Source organism: Salmo trutta, chromosome 20, assembly GCF_901001165.1.
Source record: "Salmo trutta chromosome 20, fSalTru1.1, whole genome shotgun sequence".
NCBI lineage: Eukaryota > Metazoa > Chordata > Actinopteri > Salmoniformes > Salmonidae > Salmo > Salmo trutta.
The window spans coordinates 45,896,629-45,914,202 of record NC_042976.1 but is presented as its reverse complement, the minus strand read 5'-3'; the positions used below and the strand labels follow the sequence as shown (position 1 = coordinate 45,914,202).

The window sequence follows — 17,574 nt, the reverse complement described above, 5'->3', positions numbered from 1 at the left end:
TGACAGTGGACCTTACATCTAAGAGGTTAAGTGCCTTGCTCAAGGGCACAACAGCAGGCATTTGCATCTAGGATTTTATACCAGCAACCCTCCGGTTCACTGCCGGTCCTTGATGCTTGTGTAACCCTCTCACCAGGCTCGAATATGACTCTCACAATATTAACTTATGCAGAGTATCTCAGCAGCATGGGATGTTAGGTGAGAAGGACATCTCCAATAAGAACTCCTATTGTAAACTATCTAGGGTTATGACAATAGGGTATTAACTTCAGAATAAATGATTATAGGTTTTTGTTATTGAATCAGGATAGACCATCCCATGCATTAAATTAAATTGAGACAATCAATGACTCCACCAACTCAATATACATAACGTTCCATATGTGTATTAAAACATTTTCAAACAAATACATTTTCAGACACAACAAAAGAAATAGAAAATAATAAACCCCAATGAGTCCAAATTATTTCAAGTTCGCTTAAATAAACCGTTGGCGCGCGTTGGAGCTCAAATTGATGACACCCAAAAATATCCTGAAGCACCTCACTTGGTGGTTACTCACTGCTTGGTAGATATTCCCTCAGCGAAGTATGGCAGTCACCTTCAGGTTTCCTCACAAAGTCCAAGGCAAGCACAGCTACCCATGCAGACAGTACTACTTAGCCGTAACCGATATCCCATGGGAACACGAACTCGTTAAGCTTCCCAAGCAATTATCTCCTGGTGTCACACGATGCTAGGCTAACCTCAATGCTGACAAATACCTCCACGACGAGACGGTAGCTTCAGTCTTTACTGAGTTTTAACAAAATTATAACAACTCTTTTATAAAATAAAACATGTATTTCCCTTCATATCCTAGTAGGTATGGGTTTTGTTCTAGTTCTGTCGTCTTCTTTTATAATTTCTTTACCAACTGTCCTAAGGTAAAAACGTCCATCCTTTTCATCAACGTCTTTTTTCCTCTCTTTTTTTTCCCAGGCCTCCCGTTAACCAGGTCAACTCCCATTGGCCACAACTTAACGAGCGACCTTATTGGTCAAAACTTACAATTCAAAGTAAAACAAACTATTCACTTATACATTAAATAAATATTTCTTCAAAAGCATAATGCATTAACAACATTACAGGTTAGGAGTAATTCAATTATCTTTTAAATATATAACCAATTAATTATAACAAATAAACTCAATACCTGGTTCAAACAAGGGTATTACACTTGATTCAAAAATGCATGTGACGAAGTATATAAACAAAGTGCATATAAATGTAACAATTTAAAACTAATACAATCTGAACAACATAATAGAATATTACGCCATATCAAAGAAAAGTAAATAATATGAAAAATTGCAGCATCCCATTTAAAACATTAAACTGGTCCCTCTTTTCGCTCTTCTTTATTGCCGCCATGTTATAACGAGCACGCCACAGCAATGCTGACCATATTTTGCTTTTATGAGAGATTTGCATTCAGAAATGCAAGTTGCCTCACTTTCGAGGGGCTGATGCGGTTTCTTCTCTCAGTAATTATTTGTCCCGTTTTCGAGAAGACCCTCTCAGAGGGAACGGATGTGGCCACTATGCAGAGTTTCCTTGTCATGACTTTAGTAAGTTGTGGGTAGACAGAGGCCTTGTTCTTCCACCAGCTCAGAGGATCTGCAGATCCTCAAAATAGGATCAGACATCCATTATGGCATCTGCTGAGGGATTCCTTCATGCTGCATCCCCAGTTGCTCTCTCGTCAAACGGCATCCAAACAGCAGACGTTTGTGGCACTACTGCTGGTGCATCTGCTCCCTCTTCTTCCTGTTGCCCTGGTGCCTGAGCCAGCTGACTGCTGTGGCTGTCCCTCCCTGCTGCTGAGGTTATTCTTTGAAGAGCCTCATCAAATCGCTGGCATCACTGAAGGCTAACTTCTTAAACCCGGGGTCAAGTGCAGTGGTTTCTGATAGCACGTATTTATATTCCATTCTGTGGAACTTTCTGTCCATTGATGAACATAGGGTGTCCATCAACTCTGTCACATGTCCTGTGGTTACATTTGCTTCTCTCTGGCGGCTGGCTGTGAGTTCCTGCAGACCCTTACACAGGAGTATCATTTTTGAGGCTGTCACATAGCTGAAAAGAGAGAACAGTAACTTATTAGTTCCTGTTTTGTCTACTGGTACTACATTCTCATCTACTGCTCATACACATATACAATACTGGATTAAATAATGATGTTGTAATAGCTGCTTACTGTACCTCTCTCCACTGATCTCCAGTGACCTGCTCAAAGGGTTCCAGGACTCTATACACCACCTCCACCACCTCCCGTTCCTCTTGGGTCAGAGCATCAACAGGCGCATTGACAATGGCCAGGGTAGAGATGATGGCATCCTTTGACTTAAGAAACCACTTCAACATATAAAATGTTGAATTCCACCTTCTAGTGCAGTCTTGTTTAGGCCTCAGCTCAGGCATCCCCATCTGGCGTTGTGTATTTCTTTCGTTTTTCAGCCCCTACTGTGCTCCTGTGGAAGTATTTCACAGCTGCTTTCACTTTGTCCACAGTGGGCTTTAAATTCAGATCATCTCTTACAATCAGGTTGATTGTGTGGATGATGGATGATGGGTCCATTTTAAAATGTATGGCTTTGGTTATGTTAGCTGCATTGTCGCTAACACAACAGACCACTTTTCCATTTACTTGCCATTCTCAACAGTTCCTCTGCTAAGTTCTGAGGTGTGTCTGTCGCTGAACTCAAAGCAGTCCAGGAGACAGCTAGACATCAAAAGCTTCAATGAAGTGACATAACTGACATGTAAGAAGTGGTTACCCTTGATGTCCAGCAGTCAGTGGTAAGGTTAACTCCAGTAGCTTTTTCGACAATTTCCCGCGCTGAAGACTGCTCTCGTACAGTTGTGGAATAAGTGATTTTGAAAGGGTTTTCCTGCTTGGAATTGTGTACATTTGATTTAAACTATTGCTATAATTTCTAAACCCTCTGTCCTCCATGATCGAAAATGGCTGGAAATCAGTGGTAATCATTTTAGCCAGTGCAATATCAATTTGACCTTGTTTTGCTACAGACAGACTTTGGCATAAACTGGTCCATAGAAGACTGCGTTGCTGTGGGTCGCAGAGTAGGCCTATTTGACACATCTCCACATGTGGAGGTGCTGGCTCCACCACTATCACTAGCAGGCCCGCTAGTTTCTCGAAGCTCCGCTACAGCTAGCTTCACAGTTGGGTGCACAGTTCGCATATGCCGGTGTAGGTTGTGCGTAGAACAGACTTTATGTTGTTTTGGCAAATTCTACAATGTGCTCTAACATTGTCTACATTATTAAAATGCATCCAAATGCTACTGTGCTTCCGACTCATTTTCCAGCTGTTTTCACAGCTGTCCCTTCCTCTCTCTCCTCGGCTGCTAAGTGTGTGACTGGGTGAGTTGGCTCGGCCCTCCCTCACGCATCTTTGGTTGACACTGCGTGTCTGATTGAAAGGAACAACAGGTGAGGCTGTTAGTCTGAGCAGACAGAACAAATGTGTGTTTGCGCTTGAGCATTTAGGCCAATACTCTTATTTGTTTGTTCTTTGAATTAGTTAATTCTATTCATTTAAGTCTTTTGATTATTCATATCTTATTTTTTTATAATTAGATTCGGCTCTTCTGAGATGCGAGCCGGCTCCCAACGTTCGCCTACAAGAGCAGGCTCATTCGCCAACCACCCATCACATGAGGCAAAAATTCAGCTAACCACCTAGCTAGCTGGCTAGGTTTCATCAACAAACCATAGCTACATACTGTCATGTTAACAATGTGCACATCTAGGTTTTAGCTAGCTTGCAAATAGTTGAAACAAAGCATTAGGGCATCTTGTGAGGTTCATGCATTTTAGATTATGTACAGATGTCGGACCTTTACTTGATCACTCTTGTTGGAGAATTTTCCTGCTGCATCAGGAAATTCAAACGAGCTTTGTGAATCCCTGAAAAATAGCACTTTCTCCAGGCGGGGGCAGTAGAGTCATTGGGATAAGGGCTTGCTAGCAAAATAATTTTCTCTCTCGCTCACTCAAATGCTAGGCTTAGGTCTCATTACTGCAACATTCAAATGTACAAAAATATATGAAATGCAGCCATACAAATCAACAACCATCGTTTTATATATGTAGCTTAACACAAGATAGACATTAGTCTCCACTAGGCTACAACATACAAGTGTCAAGTGTATGCTAAGGTCAAAATTTTGTTCAATCATGGCCTGGGTGGTCTAGTGGTTAGGGCTGTTGCCTTCAGCACGGCCATCCACATATAGGCTTACCGTGCTGGTTCGGGTTCAATTCTGGCCCAAGCCCTTGTGGTACAAATAACTAAAATCCCCAAAGACTTGATTTAGTTTCCGAAATGTGTAACTATCTTTTGGTATTTGTTTCATTAGTTCGTTGTTGACACATCCCAAAATGTTCTGCTTGTCAGCAATCAAGTTAAGTATGATGCACTTTGGGACTGTGTCAACAATGGACTACTGAAACAAGTACTAAAAGATTGTTTTTGGGTGGAATTTTCCTTTAACCACTGGGAATGAATGCCTAAACTGTGAACCTTAGTTGTTTCTGTTTTAACACTGTAACCATGCGGAATTAATGCATACAAAAATATGCATCCATGAGTCCAAGGACAGTGGTAGACTTTGGTGATATACCGTTTATACAGTATACCGACGGTATGATTTTCACTACCTTATTAAACTTTTTTTTTATTGGGGTTGGGGCACCTCCACCTTGTGGGGGGTGCAGGGGTGTGTGCTACACCACTGCTTATAAGTTAAGTATAACTTTAAGAAATCTAAGACATAGTTGTGCTCCAGCTATGAATTTGGCTTGCTAACTTGCTAGCTAAGTGGCTAGATGTCAAGATCAGCAAAGACCTACTGTATCAAGATACCTGTTGCCTAAATTGTTTTGTGCATTTATATATTTTTTTACATTTGTTACATTTGGTAATACCATATGGTACAAAAAATATGACAGTGGGCCAGATTTGAACCCATGCTGACCATGGCATACTGTATGTGTGCCGGGGTCAGTGGCTGTAACCACTGGACCACACAGGTGCTGAGGACACCAATAAGTTATTCTGCCTATATTGCTTGCCTTCAACATACAATAAAACAATTGATCGAAGAAGAAAAAAAAAGATTGTGGGTTCAAGACACTATCCGAAGGGTAAAGAAGGGTGACGCGCCGGCGCATATCGTGACAAAAAAATTAAAAATATTCCATTACCGTACTTCGAAGCATGTCAAACGCTGTTTAAAATCAATTTTTATGCAATTTTTCTCGTAAAATAGCGATAATATTCCGACCGGGAGACGTCGTTTTCGTTCAAAGACTGAAAATGTAAAATGGACTCTTCACGTGCACGTGCGCACCCGTTTCATTGTTCTCAGATCGACCACTATCCAAATGCGCTACTGTTTTTCAGCCAGGGACAGCAGAGTCATCATTCAACGTTCTGGCGCCTTCTGAGAGCCTATGGGAGCCTTAGAAAGTGTCACGTTTCAGCAGAGATCCTCTGTTTTCAATAAAGAGGCTAAAGAAGGCCAAGAAATGGTCAGAGAGGGCACTTCCTGTTTGGAATCTTCTCAGGTTTTTGCCTGCCATATGAGTTCTGTTATACTCAGACACCATTCAAACAGTTTTAGAAACTTCAGAGTGTTTTCTATCCAAATCTACTAATAATATGCATATTCTCGTTTCTGCGCAAGAGTTACGTAAATCCATAGATTAGAGCCTAATGAAGGTTAGCAGCAAATGTTAGATAGCAAGTAGCTAGCAGGCTAACTTGATTATATAGGTAACAATGTCAACACTGACCTGAACAGGAGAATGTTGGTCATTTATTTGTGGCTTTTTCACTTGTCAGTGTGTGTCGGCTGTGTCTGCTGTGTTTGAATCTGGTGGCAGTAGAAGCAGCTAGAGACTCCACTGGCACAATGAAGATTTTTCAAGTGTGCGGGATTTAGCACAGACACACCATTCCCCAAGGCCAGTCCAGCAGCTATGGCCAAACCCCCATGTTTTTGTTCAAACTATTTTTTTCTCTCAACACAAGCAGTGCCTTCCGTTGGGGAAAGCAACTCTGGATCCAGGCTTCAAGAGGTTACTGTGCATTTCACAATAACTTAATGGAAGTTAGTTGGCTGGAAGTTGCTGTGAATTAATTGCCAGTAGCTCACTGTATCTTCACTGAACTTATCTGATTACAAGATTGCTTAGTAGGTGTCAACTAATGCTATAAACTTTCTTTGTTGTGAGCACACTTGGGACCCAGCCTCACTTGGCCTCAACCTCTTGGTTGGCAGCAAACTGACCTTCCTTCCACACCATCAGGTCAGTGAGCGTGACAGTGATAAGCCACAGTAAGTTATTGTGAATTTTATAACTTCTTGCAGAAAGCTGACACTAAGTTATTGAAAATCAAACATGAACTTCCCAGTAGCCAACTGTCATTGTTACTGGAAAATAGACATTAACCAGTGCAGCTCTTGATTTTCACAAGCTCTTACAAAGATTGTAGAACTGGGAGTGGACGAATGAGGAGCTCAAACCCTCAACACTTAAACTCGTACAACACTTCCACTACTGGTGGGCTCCCGAGTGGCGCAGTGGTCTAAGCCACAACATCTCAGTACAAGAGGCATCACTGCAGTACCTGGTTTGAAGCCAGGCTGCATCACATCCGGCTGTGATTGGGAGTCCCATAGGATGGTGCACAATTGGCCCAACGTTGGCCGGGCTATGGCCATCATTGTAAATAAGAATTTGTTCTTAACTGACTTTCCAGAATAAAATTGGTTGGCACATTTTAGACCATGCCCCCAAATATGAAAATGTCCCCTCCTGCACATTGGTAAAAAACATTTTACAACAAATAACGCCTTAATACAACTGTAAAAATACTGTATTTCTACTGCCATGCAGCCAGTAACTTATTGTCAAATTACAGGTAATTATTAACAGCATGTGCCATAAGCACATCTGAAGTATCCTAAAAGTATAACTGTAGAACATGTTATTGATTCTAACTGGAACCAGAGGGTTCTTCATGAGGGCTCTAAATGGAACTCAAAAGGGTTCCCCTACAGGGACAAATGACAGAACTCTGTATCCAAAGGTTACTTCATGACAGGGTTCTAGGTAGAACTTAAAATAGTTCCCCTACAGCAGTGTTTCCCAACCTTTTTCAGTTACTGTACCACCAACCTGAATTCTGCTCTGCCCAGTGTACCCCTGAAGTACCACCTCATGTGCATTTTACCAGTAAGCCTATGGTCTCATGAGTCTCCAAGTACCCCTGGTTGGGAACCACTTCCCTACAGGGACAAAACGAAAGGGTTAAATTTAAGGGTTCTGTGTGGTGCACAACTGAGCAAGAAGACAAGTACATTAGTGTCTAGTTTGAGAAACTAGCAGCTTCATTAAATAGTACCCGCAAAACACCAGTCTCAACGTCAACAGTGAAGAGGCGACTCCGGGATGCTGAACTTCTAGGCAGAGTTGCAAAGAAAAAGCCATATTTCAGACTGGCCAATAAAAATAAAAGATTAAGATGGGAAAAACACAGACACTGGACAGAGGAACTCTGCCTAGAAGGCCAGCATCCCTGAGTCGCCTCTTCACGTTGAGACTGGCGTTTTGAGGGTACTATTTAATGAAGCTGCCAGTAGAGGACTTGTGAGGGGTTTGTTTCTCAAACTAGACACTAATGTACTTTTCCTCTTGCTCAGTTGGGCACCGGGGCCTCCCACCCCTCTTTCTATTCTGGTTAGAGCCAGTTTGCGCTGTTCTGTGAAGGGAGTAGTACACAGTGTTGCACAAGATCTTCAGTTTCTTGGCAATTTCTCGCATGAAATAGCCTTCATTTCTCAGAACAAGAATAGACTGATTCAGAAGAAAGGTCTTTGTTTCTGGCCATTTTAAGCCTGTAATTGAACCCACAAATGCTGATGTTCCAGATACTCAACTCGTCCAAAGGCCAGTTTTTTTTATTGCTTCTTTAATTAGGACAAGTTTTCAGCTGTGCTAACATAATTGCAAAAGGATTTTCTAATGATCAATTATCCTTTTAAAATTATAGACTTGGATTAGCTAACAATGTGCCATTGGAACACAGGCCTGATGGTTGCTGATAATGGGCCTCTGTACGCCTATGTAGATATTCCATAAAAAAATCTGCCATTTCCAGCTACAATAGTCTACTACATTTAGTTTAGCTTACTACATTAACAATGTCTATATATAAACACAGGAAATCACATTTGACAGCACTAGGCTTTACCTATTTAATAGGATCCCAATTAGCCGATGCCAATTGCGACAGCTACTGGGGTCCGACACCATGAAAAAATACATTACAGACAAAAGACTTTACAATTGACATACATTTAAAAACATTAACATGTAGTGTGTTCATCTATCAGTACATACACACAAGGTCACATGGGGGAGAGGAATAGTTCCGTGAGATGTTGCTTTATTTGTTTTTTGAAACCAGGTTCTCTGTTCCCTTACGCTATATAAGATGGGAGTTCCATGCACTCATGTCTCTGTATAATATTGTATGTTTCCTTGAATTTTTGCTGGACCTGTATGTCCGTGCTGTGTGTAAGTTGACTATGCAAATAACTAGGAATATCCAAACACATTGACTGTGTCACTTGTTTTTATAAGAAACAGTCTTTCCTCAACTCTTAGCCAAGAGAGACTAGCGTGCATAGTGTTAACATTAGCCCTCTGAGTGCAAGCCATGCGGTGGCTTTGTTCTGGGCCAGCTGCAACTTAACCAGGTCTTTCTTTGCAGCACATGACCTATGACTAGACAGAAATCAAGATAAGATAAAACTAGAGCCTGCAGGACTTGCTTTGTGGAGTTTGTTACTGGACACCCATTCCAAAACAGACTGCAACTCTTTGTTAACTTCTATGGGCTACGTGCGGGACACAGCCAGTGAAATATCAGGATGGCAAATTCAAAAACAACAAAATGTCATAATTCAACTTTCTCAAACATACAACTATTTTACACCATTTTAAAGATACACTTCTCCTTGATGTAACCACATTGTCCGATTTCAAAAAGGCTTTACAGCGAAACCAAAACATTAGATTATGTTAGGAGAGTACATAGACAAAAATAATCACACAGCCATTTTCCAAGCAAGGACATGTGTCAATAAAACCCAAAACACAGCTAAATGAATCACTAACCTTTGACGATCTTCATCAGATGACACTCCTAGGACATTATGTTACACAATACATGTATGTTTTGTTCGATAAAGTTCTTATTTATATCCAAAAACAGCATTTTACATTGGCGCGTGATGTTCAGAAAATGTATTCCAACCAAAACGTCCTGTGAATGTGCACTTCAATTTACAAAAATACTCATCATAAACGTTGACAAAATATATAACAATTATTTATAGAATTATAGATAGACTACTCCTGGATGCAACCGCTTTGTCAGATTTTAAAATAGCTTTACGGAGAAAGCACATTTTTCAATATTCTGAGTACATAGCTCAGCCATCACAGAGAGCTATACAGACACCCGCCAAGTTCGGGGCAACCTAAACTCAGAATTAGTATTAGAAATATTCTCTTACCTTTGCTGATCTTCGTCAGAATGCACTCCCAGGACTGCTACTTCCACAAGAAATGTAGTTTTTTTTCAAAATAATACATTTCTATGTGCAAATACCTCTGTTTTGTTCGTGCGTTCAGAGCACTATCCAAAGGCGAGCGCGGTACCAGAGACAAAAAGTCAAAATGTTCCATTACTGTACTTAGAAGCATGTCAAACGCTGTTTAAAATCAATCTTTATGGTATTTTTAACGTAAAATTGTGATAATATTCCAATAGAGTATTTATTCAAGGAGAAAAAGAAGGAACGGCGCGCTCGATTGACCGCGTATATCCAATCCCTTTGTCCACAGGCAGTCCACTCAGTAACTGAGCTCGTATTATCTGCCCAGTAACAGGAGAAGGCTGAAACAACTTTTGGCTTTTGACAGCCAATGGAAGCCTTAGGAAGTGCAACGTAACCCCACAGATACTGTAGTTTCAAAAGGGACTAGAAAGAAGAACTACTATTCTCAGATCCTCCACTTCCTGGTTGACTTTTTCTCAGGTTTTTGCCTGCCATATGAGTTCTGTTATACTCACAGACACCATTCAAACAGTTTAACAAACTTCCGAGTGTTTTCTATCCAAATCTACTAATAATATGCATATTCTAGTTTCTGGGCCAGAGTAGTAAACTGTTGTTTAAATTGGGTACGTTTTTCATCCGGCCGTGAAAATACTGCCCCCTAGCCCAGATAGGTTAAGGGTTTCAGTGACTTCATTGGCTGTGGTTGCTGATGCATAAATGGTTGACTCATCAGCATAAATGGACACACATGCTTTGTTTAATGCCAGTGGGTGGTCATTGGTAAAAAATATTTTAAAAAGTCATAAATCTACTAACTAAATGAGTAAAGGACATCAACTCAACGTGATTGAGTACACTACTCACCAGCTGTTGATCCCGTACGCCCCAGGAAGCAAATTGCAGGACAGAGTCTGACACTTCTGGAGGGTTCAGCTCCTGTACCTCCCTGGTTCAAAACCCAACATCATTATACAGTCTCCCGTATAGAAACGGCCATTATGGAATAATTGCTTTCTGTTTATTAGTCTACACACATCTTGACAGGTGATACATACCTTGTATGCAGGTTGTATATCAAGTAAGATGCCAGGAAAGAATGCCGGTACACCTAAGGAAAAATCCATATCAGAGAATGTGTTATCATTACATTCATAATCTGATATTTCTGGTGATGAAAGAGCCTGATTTATTTACCATTATAAAATGTCTTTGCACATCATATATCTAATATTGTTTTCTTTGTCACAGTTCAACTGTGACCTAAATGGAAAGCTGGACAGGGAATTATTGCATAACTACAACACCATTAAAACTCAATCAATATCCATTGACAGAGCTTTGGGTTGTCATTATGTAAAGAGAGAATGGCTGAGTGGTTCTGTGTGGGTAATCAGTGAGTTAATTTGCATAAAAATCATACATTATGCTGACCCTCGAGCCTATTGATGAATACAGTGGAGATGCTCCACTCGCCTTAACCAGAGCTCAATTGCCCATGGAAATGGAGTCTGCTTAGCTGCTTGTACGAGTCACCCAGCCTTCAATCTTAATTTGGGTTCTCCTGTTTGAGTCGCCCGAGAGAATTTTCACAGAAAAAGATATTGCATCGTCACTGGTCACTCAGACTCACACTCCGATGGCTGTCTACTCTGACACTGATGGGTGACATTTAGCAATGATTTGTTGATAAGATTGTCAATATTTGGCTAGAATGGCTGTGTTAGAGATGTGAGGATAGGCCTCTCAGAGTAACAAAGCCTCTTAACGACTTTGATATGTTTGAGTGAAGGGGGAGGGGTTAGATTTTGAATTTGTGTGTGGTAGGAGTGGGTTGGGTGTGATACATGTGAAAGATTACAGTAAGATGAAGAGGTGTATTTGAGCTTTGAAGGAATACTTTAATTTATATTTGACCTGATGAATACTTTGCCTGGAAGCATGAGTAACACTTCATGTTCAAAATGTCAGTTTTCACCAATGGAAGGACAGTGTAATGACATTTTCTCTGGACGAGTATGCGTGAGGATATGATAAATGTATTTCCATCTTCGACTCAATAAGCAATCCAATAGATATTCACATCTTACTGCTATTATTGCAAAATTGGTGCATTGTTTTTCAAGTCTATAGGCGTAGCAGGAAAACATTCACATTCAAACTTTGCCTGAATGATTTACTAACCCCATAAATTGACAATGAACAATAAAAACACACAAGGGAGCAATGTACACTTCACCATGGTAGGTGAGCCATATATGTTTCATAATAGTGAAAATCATTGCTACTCATAGCTCTTAAAATTGGTTTTGCTACATTAACTGCCAAAAAAGAGTAATTGTAACAGATATTCAGAGCTTCGACTTCTCAATTCTAAGGGGAAGTATTCAAGTCATGCAAAACATGCATAACACAAGAGGAGAGGTATAATATTAAGATTGGATTTCAGCTTGAAGCAAATGTCCACTTCCTGCTGTTAAAACAGGCAATACTTATCGCTTGGCACAAGCTATCATACTGAGCATGGAGGCTATTACTGCTGCATAGCAGTAGCACTATTATGATGAATTCATAAGACAACTGGAGATGGTGGTGCAAGGGCCAAGCTATAACACTCCATAGACAGGGTGTCAGTGTGATGATAAACACATCTGGCAACATCATCTCAGTGGATATCAGTTCCAGTCTCCATCAAACTATTGTCTCAGGCCTCTTCTCATTATGATATCTTCTATCATGCATGAGGCATCGCAAGTTTGAATTTCACCAAGCAGAAAGAAGTTGAAACGATGCTGCGGTCTCTTTGTGATGAAATGTCACTAGGTACAGATCATCTTGATGATACATTTCTTAGAGCTTTAGCCACAATTTGTCACATTTTAAATAGGTGCTTGATTTGTATTTCTATGTATTATGGGTCCCCATTAGTTCCTGCCAAGGCAGCAGCTACTCTTCTTGGGGTCCAGCAAAATTAAGGCAGTTTATACCATTTTTAAAACATAATACATTCACAGATTTCACAACACACTGTGTGCACTCAGGCCCTTACTCCACCACCACCACATATCTACAGTACAAAATCCATGTGTACGTGTGTGTTGTGTGCATGTTATCGTATGTATGCATGTGTCTGTGCCTACGTTTGTGTTGCTTCACAGTACCAGCTGTTCCATAAGGTGCATTTGTATGTTTTTTTTTTTACTTGATGTGGAATAGAGTTCCATGTGGTCATGGCTCTATGTAGCACTGTGTGCCTCCCATAGTCTGTTCTGGACTTGGAGACTGAGAGCATGTCTTGGGGGGTATGCACGAGTGTCTGAGCTGTGCGACAGCAGTTCAAACAGACAGCTCGGTGCATTCAACATGTCAATTCCTCTCATAAAAACAAGTAGTGAAGAAGTCAATCTCTCCTCCACTTTGAGCCAGGAGAGATTGACATGCATATTATTAATATTAGCTCTCTGTACACATCCAAGGGCCAGCCGTGCTGCCCTGTTCTGAGCCAATTGCAACTTTCCTAAGTAATTTTTTTGTGACACCAAACCACACGACTGAACAGTAGTCCAGGTGCAACAAAACCAGGGCGTGTAGGACCTGCCTTGTTGAAGGTGCTATTAAGAAGGTAGAGCAGTGCTTTTTATTATTGATATACAGTTTACAATCCAGCGTTACTTCAAGCAGTTTAGCCACCTCAACTTGCTAAATTTCTACATTTATTACAAGATTTAGTTGAGGTTTAGTGAATTATTTGTCCCAAATACAATGCTTTCAGTATTATGAATATTTAGGACTAACTTATTGGCTGCGCCGGTCCCGGACTGCAGGGCGACTCTGGCTGCGCCGGTCCCGGACTGCAGGGCGACTCTGGCTGCGCCGGTCCCGGACTGCAGGGCGACTCTGGCTGCGCCGGTCCCGGACTGCAGGGCGACTCTGGCTGCGCCGGTCCCGGACTGCAGGGCGACTCTGGCTGCGCCGGTCCCGGACTGTGGGCCGACTCTGGCTGCGCCGGTCCCGGACTGTGGGCCGTCTCACTCGGTTCCGGACTGTGGGCCGTCTCACTCGGTTCCGGACTGTGGGCCGTCTCACTCGGTTCCGGACTGTGGGCCCTCTCTAGACGGGGCGCTGTCGCCGGACACTCTGGACGGGGCGCTGTCGCCGGACGCCCTGGACGGGGCGCTGTCGCCGGACGCCCTGGACGGGGCGCTGTCGCCGGAAGCCCTGGACGGGGCGCTGTCGCCGGAAGCCCTGGACGGGGCGCTGTCGCCGGAAGCCCTGGACGGGGCGCTGTCGCCGGAAGCCCTGGACGGGGCGCTGGCGCCGGAAGCCCTGGACGGGGCGCTGTCGCCGGAAGCCCTGGACGGGGCGCTGTCGCCGGAAGCCCTGGACGGGGCGCTGTCGCCGGAAGCCCTGGACGGGGCGCTGTCGCCGGACGCTCTGGACGGGGCGCTGTCGCCGGACGCTCTGGACGGGGCGCTGTCGCCGGACGCTCTGGACGGGGCGCTGTCGCCGGACGCCCTGGACGGGGCGCTGTCGCCGGACGCCCTGGACGGGGCGCTGTCGCCGGAAGCCCTGGACGGGGCGCTGTCGCCGGAAGCCCTGGACGGGGCGCTGTCGCCGGAAGCCCTGGACGGGGCGCTGTCGCCGGAAGCCCTGGACGGGGCGCTGTCGCCGGAAGCCCTGGACGGGGCGCTGTCGCCGGAAGCCCTGGACGGGGCGCTGTCGCCGGAAGCCCTGGACGGGGCGCTGTCGCCGGAAGCCCTGGACGGGGCGCTGTCGCCGGAAGCCCTGGACGGGGACTGCGCACTGAAAGCCTGATGTGTGGGGCTGGTACTGGAGGTACCACACTGGAGACACGTACCTCAAGGCTAGAGCGAGGAGCAGGGCGTTCTGGACTGGGCTGACGCACTGGAAGCCTAGTGCGTGGGGCTGGTACTGGAGGTATCAGACTGGAGACACGCACCTCAGGGCTAGTGCGAGGAGCGGGAACAGGATGTACTGGACTGGGCTGATGCACTGGAAGCCTAGTGCGAGGGACAGGAACAGGACGTACTAGACTGGGCTGACGCACTGGAGGACTGCCGCGTGAGACTGGTACGGGAGGTACCACACTAGCAACACGCACCACAGGGCTAGTGTGAGGGGCATGAAAAGGACTTACTGGACTGGCCTGACGCACTGGAGGACTGCTGCGTGAGACTGATACTGGAGGTACCTCACTAGCAACACGCACTACTGGGCTAGTGCGAGGGGCAGGAACAGGACATACTGGACTGGGCTGACGCACTGGAGGCCTGCTGCGTGGTGCTGGTACTGTCTTCACTAGACGGCTAGCACGCACCTTATGACAAGTATGGAGAGCTAACTCAGGTGACAATAATTCGAGGACACGCTCCGTAGGGTGAATGTCATGCCTCATGCACAAATTTCCCCATTAATTCCTTCACTGTCTCTGTTTCGCTCCCTTTGCTCACCTACAACTTCACTCCGACTGGCTCTGGTTCCACCCTTAGCTCCGCCGATCTTCCTGTGAGCTCCTTCCCAAAATTTTCTTGAGGCTGCCCCCTGGTCTCCTCTAGCTTCCTTCGTTTGTCCACCCATGTCCATCCTTCACCCTGGTGCTCCAATCCCGGTGTTCCTCTATAGCGTTCCCGGATCTCTCCAGTCTTCCTCCCTGGTCCTTCTCCCGCTAATATTTGCTCCCAAGTCCAAAACTCCTTGTAATCCACCTGCTGCTCCTTCCTCCGCTGCTTGGTCCATTGGTGGTGGGTACTTCTGTCAGAGATGTCGTAAGAATTGGACCAAGGTGCAACGGGAACGTGTATGCACATCTTCTTTATTAAATAAAAGAAGGAAAAAACGAACAAAACACGTATACAAACGCAACGAACGACACTAACAGACCTGTCAAGCGAACATACACTAACATAGAACAGCTGCCTCCAATTGAAGGTCCATCAAAACCCTAAACATAGAACTAAAAGGACTAGACTAGAACATAGAAATAACTAACATAGAACATAAACCAACAAACCCCAGAACACATAAACCAAACACCCCTCTACCTAAATACATAGCCCGAACCACATAAAACAAACCCCCCCTGCCACGTCCTGACCAAACTACAATAACAAATAACCCCTTTACTGGTCAGGACGTGACAGATTATGCTTTTGGGTCACAAGGCACTACTGTGTCTCTAACTGACAATGAATGGGGGACATAAACCAAATAGAAACTGATAATTGTGCACGACTTCAAAATTAAATTTAAATTAACTGAATGATGATGATGAAGGGGATTGAATTTAGAACAATAGTCTAAGAATTGCGATTCCTCTGTCCTGCACGCGCACACCCGGAAAAACAATAATTTTTTGGTTTCTACTTGTCAGTATTACTTACTTAAGCTGTTACACTAAGGTTTTTAGAGACACTTAGACTACAATTAGGTGTGGAAATGTTAGGATTTTTTTTTGCTCTTACTGTAGTAGTGTAGCCTACTCCCGACCAATCATGTTGTAAAGCGCCCGAGTGGCGAAGCGGGATAAGACACTGCATCGCAGTGCAAACTGCAATGCTACAGATGCTGGTTCAATTGCCCCCCCCCCCCTTAACATGTAGTTTTAACCTCACACTTGATGTTAAGGAAACTTATGGAAATCTGCTTTTGTACTGGCTCTCCTGAAAGGTGGAGATCCTTCGCTACTTGACAACTATCGACCCATATCAAAATTGTCTGTACTGTCAAAGGTACCGGAGTCCTTAGTAGGCAGCTAAAGGCCTACTTCCAAGAAAACAACATCTGAAATGGAATGCAATCAGGTTTTAGGTCTGGCCACAGTACTGTTTCAGCAACATTGAAGGTTTTAAATGACATCCTCTGTGCTCTTGATAAGAAGTTACATTGTGTATCTGTCTTTATTAATTTGTCAAAGGCTTTTGACACCATGGACTATGCTGTGTTAGTGCAAAGTTTAAGTTGTTGTGGAATTACTGGTCATGCTCTAGATTGGTTTATAAATTACCTATCAAATCGTACACAATGTGTAATGGCGGATGGTTGTAAATCTGAGTCCATAGAGGTGTGCTCAGGTGTTCCGCAAGGTTCTATTTTTGTACCACTGTTCATTTTGCATATCAACAACATTGGGGATCTTATTGAAACAGTGGATGTTCATTTTCATGCAGATACTGTTCTTTATTCAAGTGGTAGTAGTTTATCTTTAGCTTTTGAAAATGCCCAAAGAGCATTTAACGTCACACAGCAGAATCTGTATGATTTAAAGCTGGTTCTAAATTCAGGTAAAACAAAATGCATGGTATTTTCAAATGCCAGGCATGTTACTAATCATGTCATTGCTACATTGGCTGGACATACTATAGAGCAAGTTAAAGTGTACACATTTTTGGGTGTATGGGTTGATAAGCTAAGCTTCACTGTGCATGTAGAGAACTTGAAGGAAGCTCAAGCAGAGAATAGGTTTTTATTACCACCATAAGGCTTGTTTTTCTTTTGCGGCCAGGAAGGAGCTAGTACGATGTACATTACTGACAGTTTTCGATTTTAGTGATAATATATATATATATATATATATATGCAGGCCTCAGCCACTACCCTGAGAGCACTTGATTCAGTGTATCATGCAGCCCTCCGGTCCATTACAAATCAAAAACGTCTAACACATCATTGTGATCTCTACAGCGCTGTTGGCTGGTTGTCATTGACCTTGCAAAGGCTTAAACACTGGTATACACTGATTTATAGGGCCATATTGGGTAAAATGCCATTTTATCTCTGTTCTTTTTTTAGTCAGGTCAGTAAATAAATATTAATTCCGGTCCCATTCTCATTTTCTTCTAACATTTA

The 17,574-nt window shown here is 43.3% G+C and overlaps 1 protein-coding gene across 1 annotated transcript in view; it reads right to left on the bottom strand.

The window, feature by feature from the left end:
- LOC115156177 (inactive dipeptidyl peptidase 10-like) overlaps nt 1-17,574 on the bottom strand; it is a 145,808-nt gene that overhangs the window by 79,663 nt on the left and 48,571 nt on the right. The window contains exons 3-4 of the mRNA XM_029703528.1: nt 10,767-10,819; nt 10,576-10,657 (exon numbers count right to left, since the gene is read on the bottom strand). Coding sequence (XP_029559388.1) covers nt 10,576-10,657; nt 10,767-10,819 — 135 coding nt within the window. The remainder of the gene's footprint in view (nt 1-10,575; nt 10,658-10,766; nt 10,820-17,574) is intronic.